We start from the raw sequence: 14,977 nt of genomic DNA on the forward strand, positions 1-14,977 counted from the left end.
TCAATTACTGGAATAATCGGCTCTGTTGGCGTTTCCCCCACTGGTGTTTTATTATTCGTAAAATGTCATGAAAATTGGCGAGTTATTTAATTACCAAATTACAAATAAATTTTGTCTTCATCTAAAACTTCGTCAAACCCATGATGATAACACCATAACAATGGTGCTGAAAAAATGCCGAGGAACTGCAGAGGAGGCAAATACTGGTAGTCTCATACCTCAATTTCACTGATCGCACTCTTGAGCGTGCAGGACCAATTGACCAGTCTGTTGTCTCTGTAAATCAACTTGTCCTCGTGCAGTCTCACAAACGCCTCAACCACAGCCTTACAAAGCTTCTCGTCCATCGTAAACGCCGTTCGGTTCCAGTCAACGGAGGCGCCCATGGCCCTTATTTGGTCATAGATGATGTGTCCCTTCTCCTCCTTCCACTTCCACACATTTTCCACGAATGCTTCTCGGCCGATGTCGTGTCGGCTGACGTTCTGCTCTCGCTTCAGCTTCTTCTCTACTACTACTTGTGTGGCGATGCCAGCGTGGTCACATCCAGGCACCCACAGAGTTCTTCGGCCACACATCCGGTGCCTAGACACAAAACTGGTCAATTACTAAAGATATCGATCTCCCTCAAATACACCAACATTTCAATTCTCGTTTTATTTGGCTGGGAGATCGGACAGTACTTTATTCTAGTCTGCTAAAGCGAGATGTGAAAAATTTAGATCCCCATGCATAATTTTTGTGCGGTACCCCAAAGGCGGCTGCAATCTAAGCAGGGTTAACTTTTGGTCACCATAATTTATGGAATTTAAGTTAGTATTTAGTTAGTACTTGCCATCTGACCAGTGTGTCCTCGATTGATATGGTGAGTCCGTGTCCTATGTGGAGTGAGCCAGTGACATTGGGAGGGGGGATCACAATCATGAACGTGTTCTCCCCCGCCCTGTTCTCCTCACTGTACATCGCCTCCTTCCCTCCCTGAACAAACACTACATTAAATAATAAAAAGTCACCGTTTGATTCGGCTATACTTAAAATAACCCCCATGTTGTCTTTACTAAAGAGTATCGACGCGTCTAAATAACATGAGTACTTGTTGTCGCCCACAAAATGCAGTATTTGATCCACACACAAATACACTGTCTTCATTTTAGAAATTTCTCTCAAAATCCTAAATCATACATGTCTCTTTTCTACGATAATTTTTTATATATAAAAAAACTCTTTATTGTTTGAAAATCATATATTAAAAATGAATAGATCATAGATTATGTACATTGCTAAAACAAAAAAAAATTAAATAGTCTAATAACATCTAACATTAAAATGAATACACAAGAACATCGCTATTTGTAAGACAATTTAAATTATTCCACGAGACCTTTCCATAGGCTGCATTTGTTTTATTTTTATATACACCAAAGCACGCGGTATATAACAAAAAAATACGCTGCAGAATAAAATTGGCCCTCGTTAAACTTTGATAATAAAATGGAATAGACTGTGACCTTGTACTCTGGCGTGAACATGCCCTGTTTCTCCCACCAGGGGTACCAAGCTGCCTCCACGTATTTGGGACTGTAGGAGTCCGGGAACTGAGAGAGGTCCTTGAACTCCCCCGCCGGAGTGTCCTTGTCATACACAGTCACTGCTGTCTTCTTGTCCTCCTTTTCTTTCTCCTTTTTCTTCTTCGGCGCCTCCTGGTCGCCTTAATAAACACCATATGATCCTCTTTTATGCAGATACACAATGCATCATCAATAAATTCATTTGGCTGAATATTAAAATAAAATACGGAACGTATTTAAAATAAATAGACAGACGCTTTGTCTGCCCATATGGGCTCTTTTCAGTTCCCCCTTTGATTTTTTTTCAGAAACTCAATTTATGAATGTCTATTTGAAATTACTTTTGTTTTAAACTGCATTCAAACGTTTTAGATAAAACAAATTTTTACATTTCTTACATGCAAAATGCGGTGTGAACAATTTTTGAGCTTAGTTTTGTATTTTTACGAGGGGTTGGGAAACTGGAAAAGAGCCCCCATAGGTAACAAGCATAGTTTCTCATTATTCTAACATATGATAAAACTGAGCATTCACACATCGACTTTCAAACAATCCCCTCTTGGTTGTCTAAAATTTACGAAGACAAGCAGTTACCAGTGTTGACCGCAGAACAAAATTATCGGCTGCTGCTAGAGCAAAATCAGAGAACGAAAGAAGGAAATCAACCATGTGATATGAAGATCTCTTCAAACCTTGTGCCGGTTGGGCGGCGGTGGTTTTCTTCTGCTGCTTCGCTTTGAACTTCTCCAGCTTGGCCTGCTTCTCCGCCTCCTTCTTCAGCTGCTTCTCTGTCTTCTCAACCACCCCTCCCCTTCCTCCTCCTTCCTTGTTCCCATTTGTGGTTCCATCGCCTTGGGCTTCAAAGGCACCATTGGCTGTTACAGGTTTCATTTCACTGGTCTCAGACATTCTTATTTCCAACTAACTCTCACTCTCGTCAACCGGAGAGAACACAAACCTATCTGAAGAGAAAACATTTTCAAAAGTGTTTGTCCTTTTCGTTGAGAAAACAGGCCGAAAAATGAGGGCGCTATGTGGAAGAATTTGACCAAAAAAAAATCTTTTTTTTTCGGCGCGCGCTCTATAAGTAATGGCGCCTTTAGAAAAGTTTCGGGCGAAAATGGACGTAGTAAAATAAAACCGAAAGGGTAGCTTTTGGAAGGTGAGGTCTACATCTGCTCCTGTATTTCTTATTATTAACCTAGCTAAAATCAAGCACCTGAATTAACTATTTTTAAATGTTTCAATTTCTATGCGTTGTTTAATAAGCATTTAAAAATATAAAAATTGATTGAGTGAAACCTTTTAATTTGAAACTGAATAAAACGTATCTTCAGAAGACTCAAGGCACAATTTACAAGGATTCAAATCTGTAGGCTCATTCATATAGAGGCCAGTTTCAAGAGAGTTGGTTCAAGCTAAGCGGAGTCCACCAATCACATGAAGATGTGCAACTAGCTGCTGTGATAAAACTTCAGTCTTCGACTGTCAACAAGAACATCGAGATAATTGAACCAAAAGGAATAGGAAACTCAAGGTTGATAACTCATCCCTGTCCTTCTCCTCTCTCTCTCTCTCTCCCTGACCTGAACTTGACCTCTACTTTGACCTCTCCCTCATCTTCCTCCTCTTCTTCTTCAGTCTCCTCACTCGCTTCTTCTTCCACTTGTCTCTCATTGCTGCTTCTGAAAAACAAATAAGTTGAAAGAAAAACATTCGCTTATTAAACCCAGTTGATCTTTTTGACTGAAATACTGAATAGTTGTAGCAGTTCAATTGGAGCAAAAATACCGCAAATACAAAGCCTGTACTGCAAGGAGTCGAAAATTACAGCGTAGGAGGGTTAGATCTGGTGTGATGAAAGGATTTGAACGAAAGCCTAGAACTTGAACATATACAATAGTAGAAATAAATTAGATAAAATGATAAGCAAAAAAAAAAACAAAAAATCAAATTTTTTTAAATTAAAAAGATTTTTTTTCAGAAGGCGCTAAAAAAAACTTCCGATACTAATTTAATGGAAGAAAACTACATTTTCAGGAGTTAGCTTGAATTATAATACTTAGAATTTAAAATATAAGACTATTAGAAGACCTACTCTCTAGCTTTGATCGCTCGAAATTAGATTAAAACTCAAAAAAACTGTTTTATTGACGCCTGGGGACATTGAGCAGATATATATTCAAAAAGCAACTGTAAGCAACTATATTCAAAAAAGTCAATGGAAGAAAACAACTTTCAAATTTAACCACAGAGGCGAAGCAGAGCTTCGCACCACTTGTGATATAAAATGAATGACTATCACCTGCACCTGCACAAGTGAATTACCTGCACCTTTACAACTACAGGCGATACAAAACATACCTGCAAAACAACACATTCATAGCATGACAATCTAGCCGCCAGAAATGGAGATAAGAGCTGTAGAAAAAACTAAAATGTTTGAATTTTTTTTGAAAATACTATAAAAAAAATTGATCTGACAAAAACTTTCTTAAATTTGTCTTAATTTAGATTTGTCTTAGTTTTATTAGAAAAACTCAAAGCTGAAAAACCTCCATCAAAATGTTTAGAAAAAACCTTTTTGCTCTTCAATTATCCAAAAAGAGGGAATCAAACACTAGAAGCAACAATTCGCAAATAATGCGCGCCTCAAAAAAAGCGATTCAAAGATGTCGCAACTAAGCCGACAAAAGATAAGCAGAGAAATAATTGGCCGACAATCTTATTTGAAACAGAATATTTCCCGTTTGAAAACAAAAACAGATCCAGGTGAGATTCCAACCCAGGAACTTCGTCCGAGACGTATTCGCTACCTCCTATTTTTATGATTCCGGTTGTCATTCTGAAAAGTAAAAATTATTTTTGAAATTGCTACATTTTTGTGCCAATTCTACGTTTGCTATTGGAAATAGTAAATTTCCATCTAATTGGTAAATGAGTTTGAAAAGCAATTATTATAATCAAAAGACAAACTGCCAAGATAAGCGTAAAAAGAAACAAGACAAAACGCAACAATCAAGTTCGAGAAAACACTTCATTCCAAAAAAATGTGAACAAAGCCGATAAAGCCCTCTCTACAAGACAAGGACTATAGTTCCATACGTCAACTCGATCAATTGAGAAATCTCCCCCCCCCCATTCTTGCGTGGGAGGAGGGGGGATAGCTCAATTGGTACTTGAAACATGTTTATAACCACTTGAAAAGTTTGAATGGTATGAAATCATGAACTAGCTTCTCCAACGAATTGTGCCAAAAATTACAATATCAAAGCTCAAAAAATTACAGTCAGAGTGGGAAAAGAATCAAAAAGACTGAGGCACATAAAGCTACTTTTTTCGGACTTAAATGGAATAAAGCTATTGCGCACATTATTAAGGTGCTGCGGAGAAAAAAAATTTGGCGTTCATATAAGAGGCTAGAGCACCAACCCTGGTAACTTGCTTTCCTCGAAGAGGCAATGGTCGCCCAAACAAAAAATTTGGGAAAATTCGATTTTTTCTTTTGAAAATTTTTCTTGATACTCATAAACTGAGTTCAGTCGGTCAATTGATTGCGTCTAGTTGCCTTGGCTGACATCTTTTTGTAGCGTCTTACCTTTTTTGCTTGTGGATGGGGGGTGGAGAGAGATAGCTCAATTGGTCATTACGGGGGTGGGAGGGGGTTGCTCAATTGATCCGGTCAGCTAAATAAGAAATCTTGCATCCTTCGTGAAATCAGAAGTACCGATATGCAGTGACCAGACCAGTCTGAATTATGATATGATAATATCAAGAACACACACTGGAAAAGACTTCTAAGATACGATTTTAAGCAAACTGAACTTATGCAAATAAATTCCGGACTAAAAATTGACAAGTGACAAGCACCAGGAAAAACTGCTACTTCTAACAGAGAGTAGACACGTAATGCTCTATATCAGTGAGTTTTCGGCCACGCCTGAGCAACCGAAGCCCATATAATAATTGAATTGAGTTTCGGCGATGCGCAGAGGATTTATGAAAAGCTATCATGTCCAAGCACAGTCAGTTTCTTTTTTCTAAAATCTAGACTGACTAATATTGTTGAGCAACCCTCTTTTTTAGCGACTCAAGTTCGCTTTTTTGCGTCTAGAACTTTCACGTGGTACTACCACTAATGCAGCCTAAATCGATCAGGCTGATGTAGACCTGCAGCTGGAGGTCAAGTGAGAGCTCATCCTCACACACTATAATTGGCATGTCAGGGGATCGATTACACGATCTGGCGAACGCCTTACCACTATCAATTGCCACAAATCAATTATTGCTTAGACTGATTTCTGACTAAAAACGCGTGCTGTTTTTTGTTATTCTTTTGCGATAACTTGAAAAGTTGACTTTTGCGTTGAAGGTACTGGAGAATCGGGAAAATCAACTTCTGTAAAACAGTTGCGAATCATCCTCGACACTGGATACGAGAAGGGCAACTTGGGTGTTTTTTACCAATTTGATTATTCTGGTACAATTAACATGCGATATATTTTCAGGCGGCGAATTATTCAGGCTCAGAGATAGTTCCAAATTAATTTGAGGCAAGGCATTGAGAGTTTAAAACGTTGCTAGACGCTTACTACACATTTCTAATTTAAGTTGCGTTTCGGGTATTAACTTTTTTAAAAAAATCTATAAAACGGAGCCATTTTTTTGAATTTTCATCAATTTTCAGTTTTTAATTGGAGTTTATAAGAAACTAATCAATAGACGAGCATTTTTGAAACCGTTGGCTCATAGTTGCTATAAAACGACATTCATGTGTCTCAGGAAACAGAATTTAGGCAAGAATTTGTGCTTGATTCTATTTTAAAATTCAATTTTGAGGCGTTTTCAAGGACTTATTAAAAATCATAAGGACCTTGATTATTGTTAAGAGTTGATGAAAAGAGTGCAGACTCTTGTATAGGTCGCGATGCTTTATTTTCCGTTTTTTTTCCACGAAAAGATTTAGAATTTTGCAAAACTCAAATTTACTTTTATGCGGTTCGATTTTTGATTTCCATCCTAATTCAGTTCATTTCTTTTGCTAAAAGAACGACCACCTCCACAATCAAACATCAAAAGTGTAAAGGTCACAAAAACGTGATTGATTTCTATTTCTGAATTGGAATGTATTTTTTAGATTTCCCAGCGAAATAAAAATATTACTCATTGGTCCAGTTTTCTCCAACTGGTTTTTTTTTGTCGAAAAAGTGCCAAATATGAATTATTGTAGACGCTCAAAGAGCTTTAAGGTCTTGTGTTTTTTTTCTGTGGATTTCGAAAGTTGAGATTTTAAAAAAGCAAGACAAACTTTCATCTTTTTACTTGCGTTCCTTGAGTTTTTTCCAACTGTCGGTTGGCTATGTTTCTTAAGCAAATAAATAAAAATAATTGGCGTTTCTGCGACTTGCAGAGGATCCATGAAAGGACTTGCAGCCTGTCTAAGCATAGTCCGTTTCTCTCATTTCCCAACATACCAGACTGAGTTCTTCTGTTGAGCAATCCTCTTTTTTAGTGACTCAAGGTAGTTTCAAGAATTGCTCAAGAATTGTTTCATCTAATGAAATTCCGCTCGGCTGCGATTAGTGTTTGCTTACTAGGGCGTATTTTCTGCAGTTTCTCTTGCTCCAGATTCGATATATGATGCTTTAAAAATCGCCGGCTCAAAATTTTTAGGCTACGACAGCAATCATGCTGTTGAAACGTCAAAATTACTTTATTACAAAACGAATTCTATAAGCTCTGCAAATCATAGAATATCTGGCTAAAGCAAAAATAAAGACTATTCAAGGTTGAATTCTGGAAAACAAAAACTACAAGAAAAGTTTCCTAAGTCTCGTTTTCTTTCACATCCATAATTTCCCAGTATAAATGAGTGCAACTGTCAAGAGAAAAGAACAAGACGACGGAGCAGAACAATGATGTGAAACTCCAAATTCCGAAGAGAACGATTCACTTCAGGGATTACAGTTCATCGCTCCATCTAGGACTGGATAACTGTTCAGAAGAAGCTTCATCTCAACACTGATTCTCTCTCGTCTTTCTCCCTGACCTGAACTTGACCTCTACTTTGACCTCTCCCTCATCTTCCTCCTTTTCTTCTTCAGTCTTCTCACTCGCTTCTTCTTCCACTTGTCTCTCATTGCTGTGTCTGAAAATGAAAATTTCTCAAACTAAAATATTCTTACAAACAGTTCGACAACCGGGAGCGTTTATGAGGTAGCTGCTTTTTAACCAAGAGTTTGTTATGATTTGATGCCTACTATGATTCTTCTGAAAGAAAGTTAGCTGAAATTGTTTTGGTGCAAAAAAATCGAGGATTACTTGTTATTCAAGCCTCTTTAGGGTATATTCTTTAATGATTAATTTATATCGAAATGTTTCCACTTTTGGTATCAGAGAGCAAAACTTGGTCTCAGCTCAATCAGAACGCAATACATAAAACAAGCTTTAAAAGACAAATCGTCATTAATCTGCTGCATTGAATAATTTCCGTGATCTTATCAAAAATCCTCAGAAATGCTTCGCAAAAAATATAAAATTTATAAATCATTTTACTCATAATATCTTACTCATTTGCAATACAACGAAAAGATAGCACGAAAAGCTAGCCGCCAGAAAATGAGACCAAAACCACAAAAACTCAAACCCCCTCGACACAAAACGACGCATTACGATTTGAATTCACAGATCAAACCATTTAAGCCGAATAAACATTATTGATGGCAAAAATGGAAATTACATGAAATCGCAGCTGGTAAATTAACGAATAACAGGAAAACAAACAAATTGACCTTCATTTGTCGCAGAAACTGTTGAAATGAGAAAAAAATTATAAAATGATAAAATATAAGTCCATGCTCTTGACTAAAATTAGCAGAAAAATGATAGTCCGACCATAACATTCATCCGATGAAAAATATTCAACTTGCTAAAAATCAAATCCTGGCCAGCATCGAACCCCTGACATATATCATCCCAAGCACGTGTGCTACCTTTGCCCCAAACGTAAAAGCAAAACTACAAGCTGTAGCTTGATCTGATAGAAAAGTAAACTAATGTAAACAGCCCAAGTAAACTGGAACAAACTTTGAAGGCGAACAAGTCTAGTTCCAGTCGCAATTATCTTGGTAATCGTAAGGTTAAGTAGTAAAAAACAAAATCATGCACGCATAAAAATTACACAAAATGTACAACTCTGGTTGAAAGTGGAAAATGATCTTACAACACTATGCTCGCAAGCACTCCAGTTAAAGGAGCCACTAGTTCCTTACTATTTCTTGAATCTTAGAAAAGAAAAACAACTGCACAGTTACCGGCTTTTTTGCACAGCTATTTACCTGGTCTTTTGACCAGGTGTGCGGAAAAGTTTTAATATCAGTTTTTCAACGGAAAAAAAGTAAGGGTACTGAGAAAGAATTGAGAAAAAAACTGTTCTTAACTTTTGCATAAGAAATGGGTGCCATTGATTTTTGAAAATTGACACAGAAGAAGCGGAGCGCACTTCGCAAACACAAGCTAGAAAAAGGCAAATTTAGCATATAGCTCTGAAAAACGAAATAAGGAAAAAAATAAAAAATGAGCCTCTAAAAAGAAAAATTACTGTGCCGGAATCGAGCACCAGACCTGGAGATTAAGACTATCAAGTCCTCGCATCGCTCGATAATAGGCAAAATTTGGCCAGGAATAAATCAGATAGAACAGTTGCCATTAAATTACTAATGCTGTTATGCAAACGTGCGACTTGATAAACAATTTTATTTGCGTGGATTCGTAAAATAACTCATAACAATGATTTGTTGAGGAGCGTAAATTGACACCCACACACTATCCTCGAATTGAAAAAAAAAATAAAAAATCAATTTTTTTCGACTTTTTTGTCAAGATGACAATGGTCGCGGAATTTTTATTGCATTTGAAGAAAAACTCGTTACCACGTACCACAAGGAACATGCTCGCTACAATCAGAATACGTTTGTAGTTAGAAGAAAACACAGCCGTCGACTCAAAAAATATAGTATCAAAATTAATTCCAAATTACAGTCCAAGTAAGTAATAAAATTATTTTATTCAATATAGTGTGAATGCATTTGACTTCGAAAATTAACAAAGAGGAGACACCTGGGCTACAGGGCATACTAGTTTATTGGGAGTTTCATTTGAACTGAAATTTTGAAAATACATAAAACTACAATCGGTACTTCTCAACATGCAGCCACATTTGGATGAAATAGCTTCTTGTACAACAAGGTTGTCGAGGTTGTGCTTGAAACAGTCTATGAATTGCTGCAAAATAATTTATAGGGAGAACAGAGAAAATACATCGAAGCATATTGTTTGTTATTATCCAAAGAGAAATATCTGCACTGCACGATTCGTTTTGTTTTATGAAACAGATTAGAAAACAATGGAAAATAACTATGAATTTTAGAGCCCTTGATGTCAGTGTGAAATATTTGTATACTTGACTAAATCATTTGTCAGGTTTTTACTTTCTCTTTTCACCATAGTTGCGTTTCCCTGACTTCGCTGATGATTTGCGATGCCTTTTGAAGCGCACCCAACATTTCCTGAGCTTCCTGTCGTCTCTGCGACATCTCTTTGCTTTCGTTCAACAACGAACCAGCTCCGTCCGATTTATACAGCTTGGAGACCAGCTCACTTTGAATGCTGTCTCGAACATGGTTCACAAGGAAGTGCATTATAGCTTTTGGTACGCTGTCTTGGATGTTTTTCCTCACTATTAGGAAGTAGTTTTTGATCAGACGCTGAATTATTTCCACATCACGACGTTCTCTCGGAGTCAATTTCCTCACTGGTGTCTGAAGCGTCATGTCTGGAATCAAACTGGCTCCTTTAAACCCGAAGCTAGATCCCATCGAAGGTCCGTTTGACATGGGTGCTGTAGCGGTTCCAGTAAGACTAGAGCCATCGGGATTTCTGTTAGTTGGTCGTCTAGCATTAGCAGGATCACCACCAGAGTCCATAAGCATCTGCTGTTGTGCCTCGTTTTTAGTGTTGATTAAAGTGTCCACAAGTCCGGCGTCTGAAAAATCAGGATGTTTAGTGTTGATGTAGGAAAGTTCGATGCGCACCAGGTTCGAAACCATCTCGTTAGTAACAGGAAGTCGGCGTCTGAGAAGAAGCGTGACAACATCTACAATCTTTTCATGGAGTCTTGGGAATCGGATCATTTCTGAGGTTCCGCATTGCTGAATGATTCGCTGCATTTCTTCGTGAACTAACTCTACACACCTCAGACAGGGATCTTCGAGTCTAGTAATTTGCTTCTTAACAAGTAACTCAAACGAGACTTCAGGCACAAATAGCGCAGGCCGAGGACCGGTTGCATTTCTAACTGCAGTCAATATGTCCATGGTTGTCAGGCCTCCTAAAGCATCAATGGTGTCCAAGGTTCTTCCGTACGTTTCGTGGAAAATATAACATATTCGCGCACCTCCACACAATTCAGCAGTTTCGATGTTTCTCGCGGTTCCTTCTATCGTGTTGCAATACTCTGTCGCGAATCGGGTAATTACCTGGAGCAGAAATTGACCTTCATCTTCAATAGGCTCTCCGTATGATGCTATAAGCATTTGAAACTGGGAGGTCATGACGTTAATTCTGGTTTTCAGCTCTGGCAAGCACTCTTTGATGTGATTCATGAGGAGTCTATTCAAAGTCTTAGCTAAGAACCGCGTTCCATTTCTATTAGCAATCGCTGGATACTTTTTCTGAATAAATGAAATTTCATCTTTGAGAGCCTCCTGGATCGATTTCTGCTGCTTGATGTCCAGCTGACTTCTATTTACGACACCGATGATTCCAAGCTTCACAGGAATTACTCTATGACATAGGACGTCCAATGCATCTGTTCCAGCATCCATGAGATCAAGTTTTGTCACAACAACTAATGTCCTTCTACCTTCCGGGTCCATATCTTTTGCAATTTTCAGTGCCTCAGATGTAGCAAAGTCTGTGTTGGCTGCGTGTACAGCAAGAATAATAGCGTTTGGATTCTGAATATAAAACGCAATCATTTCACGGATCTGAGATTCAATGTCTTCTGGTTGTTCACCCACTGGAACCTTTGTGATACCTGGCAAATCCACCAAGGTCAAAGTCAGCACATTGTTGGAGAAAATCTTCAAGTACATTGGTTCATTTAGAACGCCCTTGTTTGACCCCGCGAGTCTGTCAGTTTCACGTTCGATTTCCTTTCGCACTTCGTCAAAGTCGGTATAGACTTTGTTTTTCGTATGGCCAAACTTTGCCCATTCTTCGACATCAGAGGATACATTGTCTTCGGCTCCAAACCGAACCCGGTCCTCCTCGCTGAGGTGAACTAGCTGCAAAACAAGAGGTCGCCGAGTAACAATTCCGACTCCTCTCGGCAGGAAGTCTCGGCCGACAAGGTTCTCGAGAACAGAAGACTTGCCACAAGACTGGCTTCCGACAACCACTATCTGTGGAAGCTGTATCGAGTCACTGCCTACAGTCGCGAACACCTCCTGCAGTTTGTTCATAACCGGGATTAGATTCTCCATCTTGAACCGGAATGAACTTTACACTGAGTAGAGAGGATTCGAAATGGACCACAAAGAGGGATGGGCAGCTGCAATATATCTGAAAGTCAGAAAACGATCCAGCTGCTGTCTGTTCAGAATACAAAAGCTCACACGAGGCGATTCTTTGCTACGATTTGCGCTACAACAAGTATAGAATTAAGACAGCCTGACGCTCAAGAACTAGCAAAGACGACTTCGAACGATGCTACAAATAAAGAAAACTAGAAAAACATAAAAAACGAAAACTTTGTATGCTTATTCTATTAAAGTGTTTTAAAGAGGCCCATTTGGAGTTGACTTTGAGTATTAAAAAAATTGAGCCAGATGCTTATCGCTCTCGTGCGTCAAGAGTTTTATCTCAAGCGGTAACAAAGCCCAAAATAATTGAGCAGAAACTCTTCGAGCCAAAAAAAAAACATATCAACCAAGAAACTAAGCTGAGATACAGCAATTACACAGAGGCTAAGCTGAGCTTCGCACCACGTGCGATACACATATGAATGTTATGAAAATCAAACGGAAAAAAATTCAAAAAAACTGTTTTTGTCCATAAAAATTGTAACAAAAGCCCAAAAAAATCCGGAACAAAATTGCCTGCACCATTAGAAAATCTACAAAGAGCTTTGGGAATGCTGTAAAGAAGCCAAGTTTTCAAAAAAGTCCTTTCTGTGGAGCTAAGCCGACAAAAATAAACAGACAGACGATAATCCGAAAAAGCACAAAAACACTAGTTAGCAAAAAAGGCCCGACCGGATTCGAAGCGCAAATCTTTGCCATCTCAAGCGGTTGCTTGACCTCTACGCCAGATGCTTGATTGGATTTGAATTTATAATTACCAAGCGGTAACCCTTCATGCCGAAAAGAAATTCGGAAAAATTCCAAACTTATAAAAAATGTCAAGTTCCTTTTTCCCGTCAGAGCACACACACACACACACACACACACAAACCTATTAAGCCGATAAAACGACGGAAAAATTGAAAAACCAAAACTTTAACAAATCAAGCTGGCTGAATTACAACTAATATGAAAAGCAAATTTCGATTCGGCCGGATTCTTAAAATGCTAAAATAAAGGATTCTTAAATGTGTCAACTAAGCCGACAAAACATAAGCAAACAAAAATAGGCCAAAAATTTTTGAACCTGGACAATAACCGTTTGAAAAAACTGACCCTGGTCAGCAGATTCGAGCCCAAGACCTTTGGCGTCCAAGGCGTAATCCTTACAACCAGGCTAAGTTTGCAACAGACAAATTTTGAATTCATTATGAACCAAGGTACCACCAAGGTAAAAAGATGAAAGCACTATGACGCTCAAAAATTAGCAAACAGAACTTCGAACGATGTTACAATTGACGAGGGAAAAGGAAATACGAAAAAAAATAGAAATAAGTATTTTCTTCTTGTTTTTCAAAGATATCCTAGTGGGGTTGACGTTGGCATGCAATAATTGTTGCCCTAGTCTTACCGATATCAAAAAGTACTACAGGCCCAGTTTAAGAAAAAATGGTAATTAAGCCGACAGAATGCAAGCCAACAGCCAATGTAAAAGTTGACTACAAAATTCGGCATTTAATCTTACCATCATACCGAAAAATCAACAGTAGAAAAAATTAATATCTAAACTCTATAAGTATGCATATAATGGTTTGAGTTCTAGATAGAGCATGTACCAGTACCACTAACTAGTACCCAGTATTTAAATTTGAATTTTCATATAAATGAGCATGTCAGCAGCATAGCAGCATCATAATTAATTCAACAGATTTTTGTTAAACTAGCTGCTAACCCGAAAAAAATTCTCCCCCACAAAACACACACACACACATGCAAGTTTTTTTGCTCATCAAAAGGCGCAATATGAGGCCAATAAGCCGATATATAATAGGCCGAAACCAAAAAAGACAAATTAAGGACAAAAAGCTTTAACAAATCGAAATGGCAACATTCACAACCAACATAAAAAAGCAAACTTCGAATAGGATGAATATTCACAAGGCTAAAATGCTCAAAGTTAGCGGACCAGAAGATGAATGAGTTCACGGGATGTCCTGTGAACAAACTATTAACGGAAATAACAGAAAAAACTTGCTGTGGATAATTCTAACATCAACATCCAATTAAAAGACAGAAACAAAAAAATTAGACAGTCGTTCGTAATACATAGCAATTTGTGCTCTATCTTTTTATAGTTTTGATTACAAATCAACGATAAAAAACCGCAATTATATCCGGAACGCAAAAGATAATAATTCGTTGTCGATCGAGAATGGAATGAAATTAACTGGAATGAAAATCTTGAAAATTGAATCTCAACACAAAAGTTGCTCATATAAAAAATATTATTATCTTTTTCAATCGGTTGAAGTAGTTGGCTTCAAAGCACGACCCATACTAAACTCACAAACAGAGCCAGCAGACAGTTGGAGAAGTGCCAATGAACACGGTAACCAAAAATTGGGTTTTTCAGAACAAATATTTAACTATTTAAACCTATGTGTCAAAAAAACTTTGAAGCGTCTTTAGCACGTACTACACGAGGCAAAGAGGCTTGAAGAAAACGCTTTAGCATTCATAAGACGCTTCTAACTAAACGTAATGATCTCGAAAAGCAAATGTGAACGTTTCTGCCAAAAAATTACGCCTCTTAGAAAGCAAAATATACGATTTGTGTCTAAGATTCAGTATGGAAATACATTCCATTCTAGGGAAGCGCGGCTCACTGCATGCTCGCCAAGTGTCCGTTGAACAAGTTTGCAACGATAAAAAATCAAGTATCTGATTTCATAACACTTTAAATGTCCATTGTTACAAAATCAGGGATTGCGTTTTTTTTTTCATTAA

General features: G+C 37.9%; 3 protein-coding genes across 3 annotated transcripts in view; all 3 read right to left on the minus strand.

The window, feature by feature from the left end:
* The window catches only part of LOC134838927 (valine--tRNA ligase-like), a 35,021-nt gene extending 32,495 nt beyond the window's left edge, over nucleotides 1-2,526 (minus strand). Inside the window, exons 1-4 of the mRNA XM_063854255.1 lie at nucleotides 2,261-2,526; nucleotides 1,509-1,708; nucleotides 836-978; nucleotides 219-585 (exon numbers count right to left, since the gene is read on the minus strand). Coding sequence (XP_063710325.1) covers nucleotides 219-585; nucleotides 836-978; nucleotides 1,509-1,708; nucleotides 2,261-2,477 — 927 coding nt within the window. The 5' untranslated portion in view covers nucleotides 2,478-2,526. The remainder of the gene's footprint in view (nucleotides 1-218; nucleotides 586-835; nucleotides 979-1,508; nucleotides 1,709-2,260) is intronic.
* Nucleotides 1-14,977, minus strand: part of LOC134839262 (uncharacterized) — a 354,799-nt gene that overhangs the window by 310,737 nt on the left and 29,085 nt on the right. The window lies entirely within an intron of this gene.
* Nucleotides 9,579-12,187, minus strand: LOC134839507 (dynamin-1-like protein). The gene has a single exon (XM_063855085.1). The coding sequence runs from the start codon at nucleotides 12,110-12,112 to the stop codon at nucleotides 10,067-10,069; it is 2,046 nt and encodes a 681-aa protein (XP_063711155.1). The 5' UTR covers nucleotides 12,113-12,187; the 3' UTR covers nucleotides 9,579-10,066.

The sequence above is a fragment of the Symsagittifera roscoffensis genome, chromosome 2, assembly GCF_963678635.1.
Source record: "Symsagittifera roscoffensis chromosome 2, txSymRosc1.1, whole genome shotgun sequence".
NCBI classification, from domain to species: Eukaryota; Metazoa; Xenacoelomorpha; order Acoela; family Convolutidae; genus Symsagittifera; species Symsagittifera roscoffensis.

Bases quoted from the DNA above. Each gene is read 5' to 3' on its own strand.
- LOC134839507 (XM_063855085.1), bottom strand. From the start codon at position 12,112: ATGGAGAATCTAATCCCGGTTATGAACAAACTGCAGGAGGTGTTCGCG.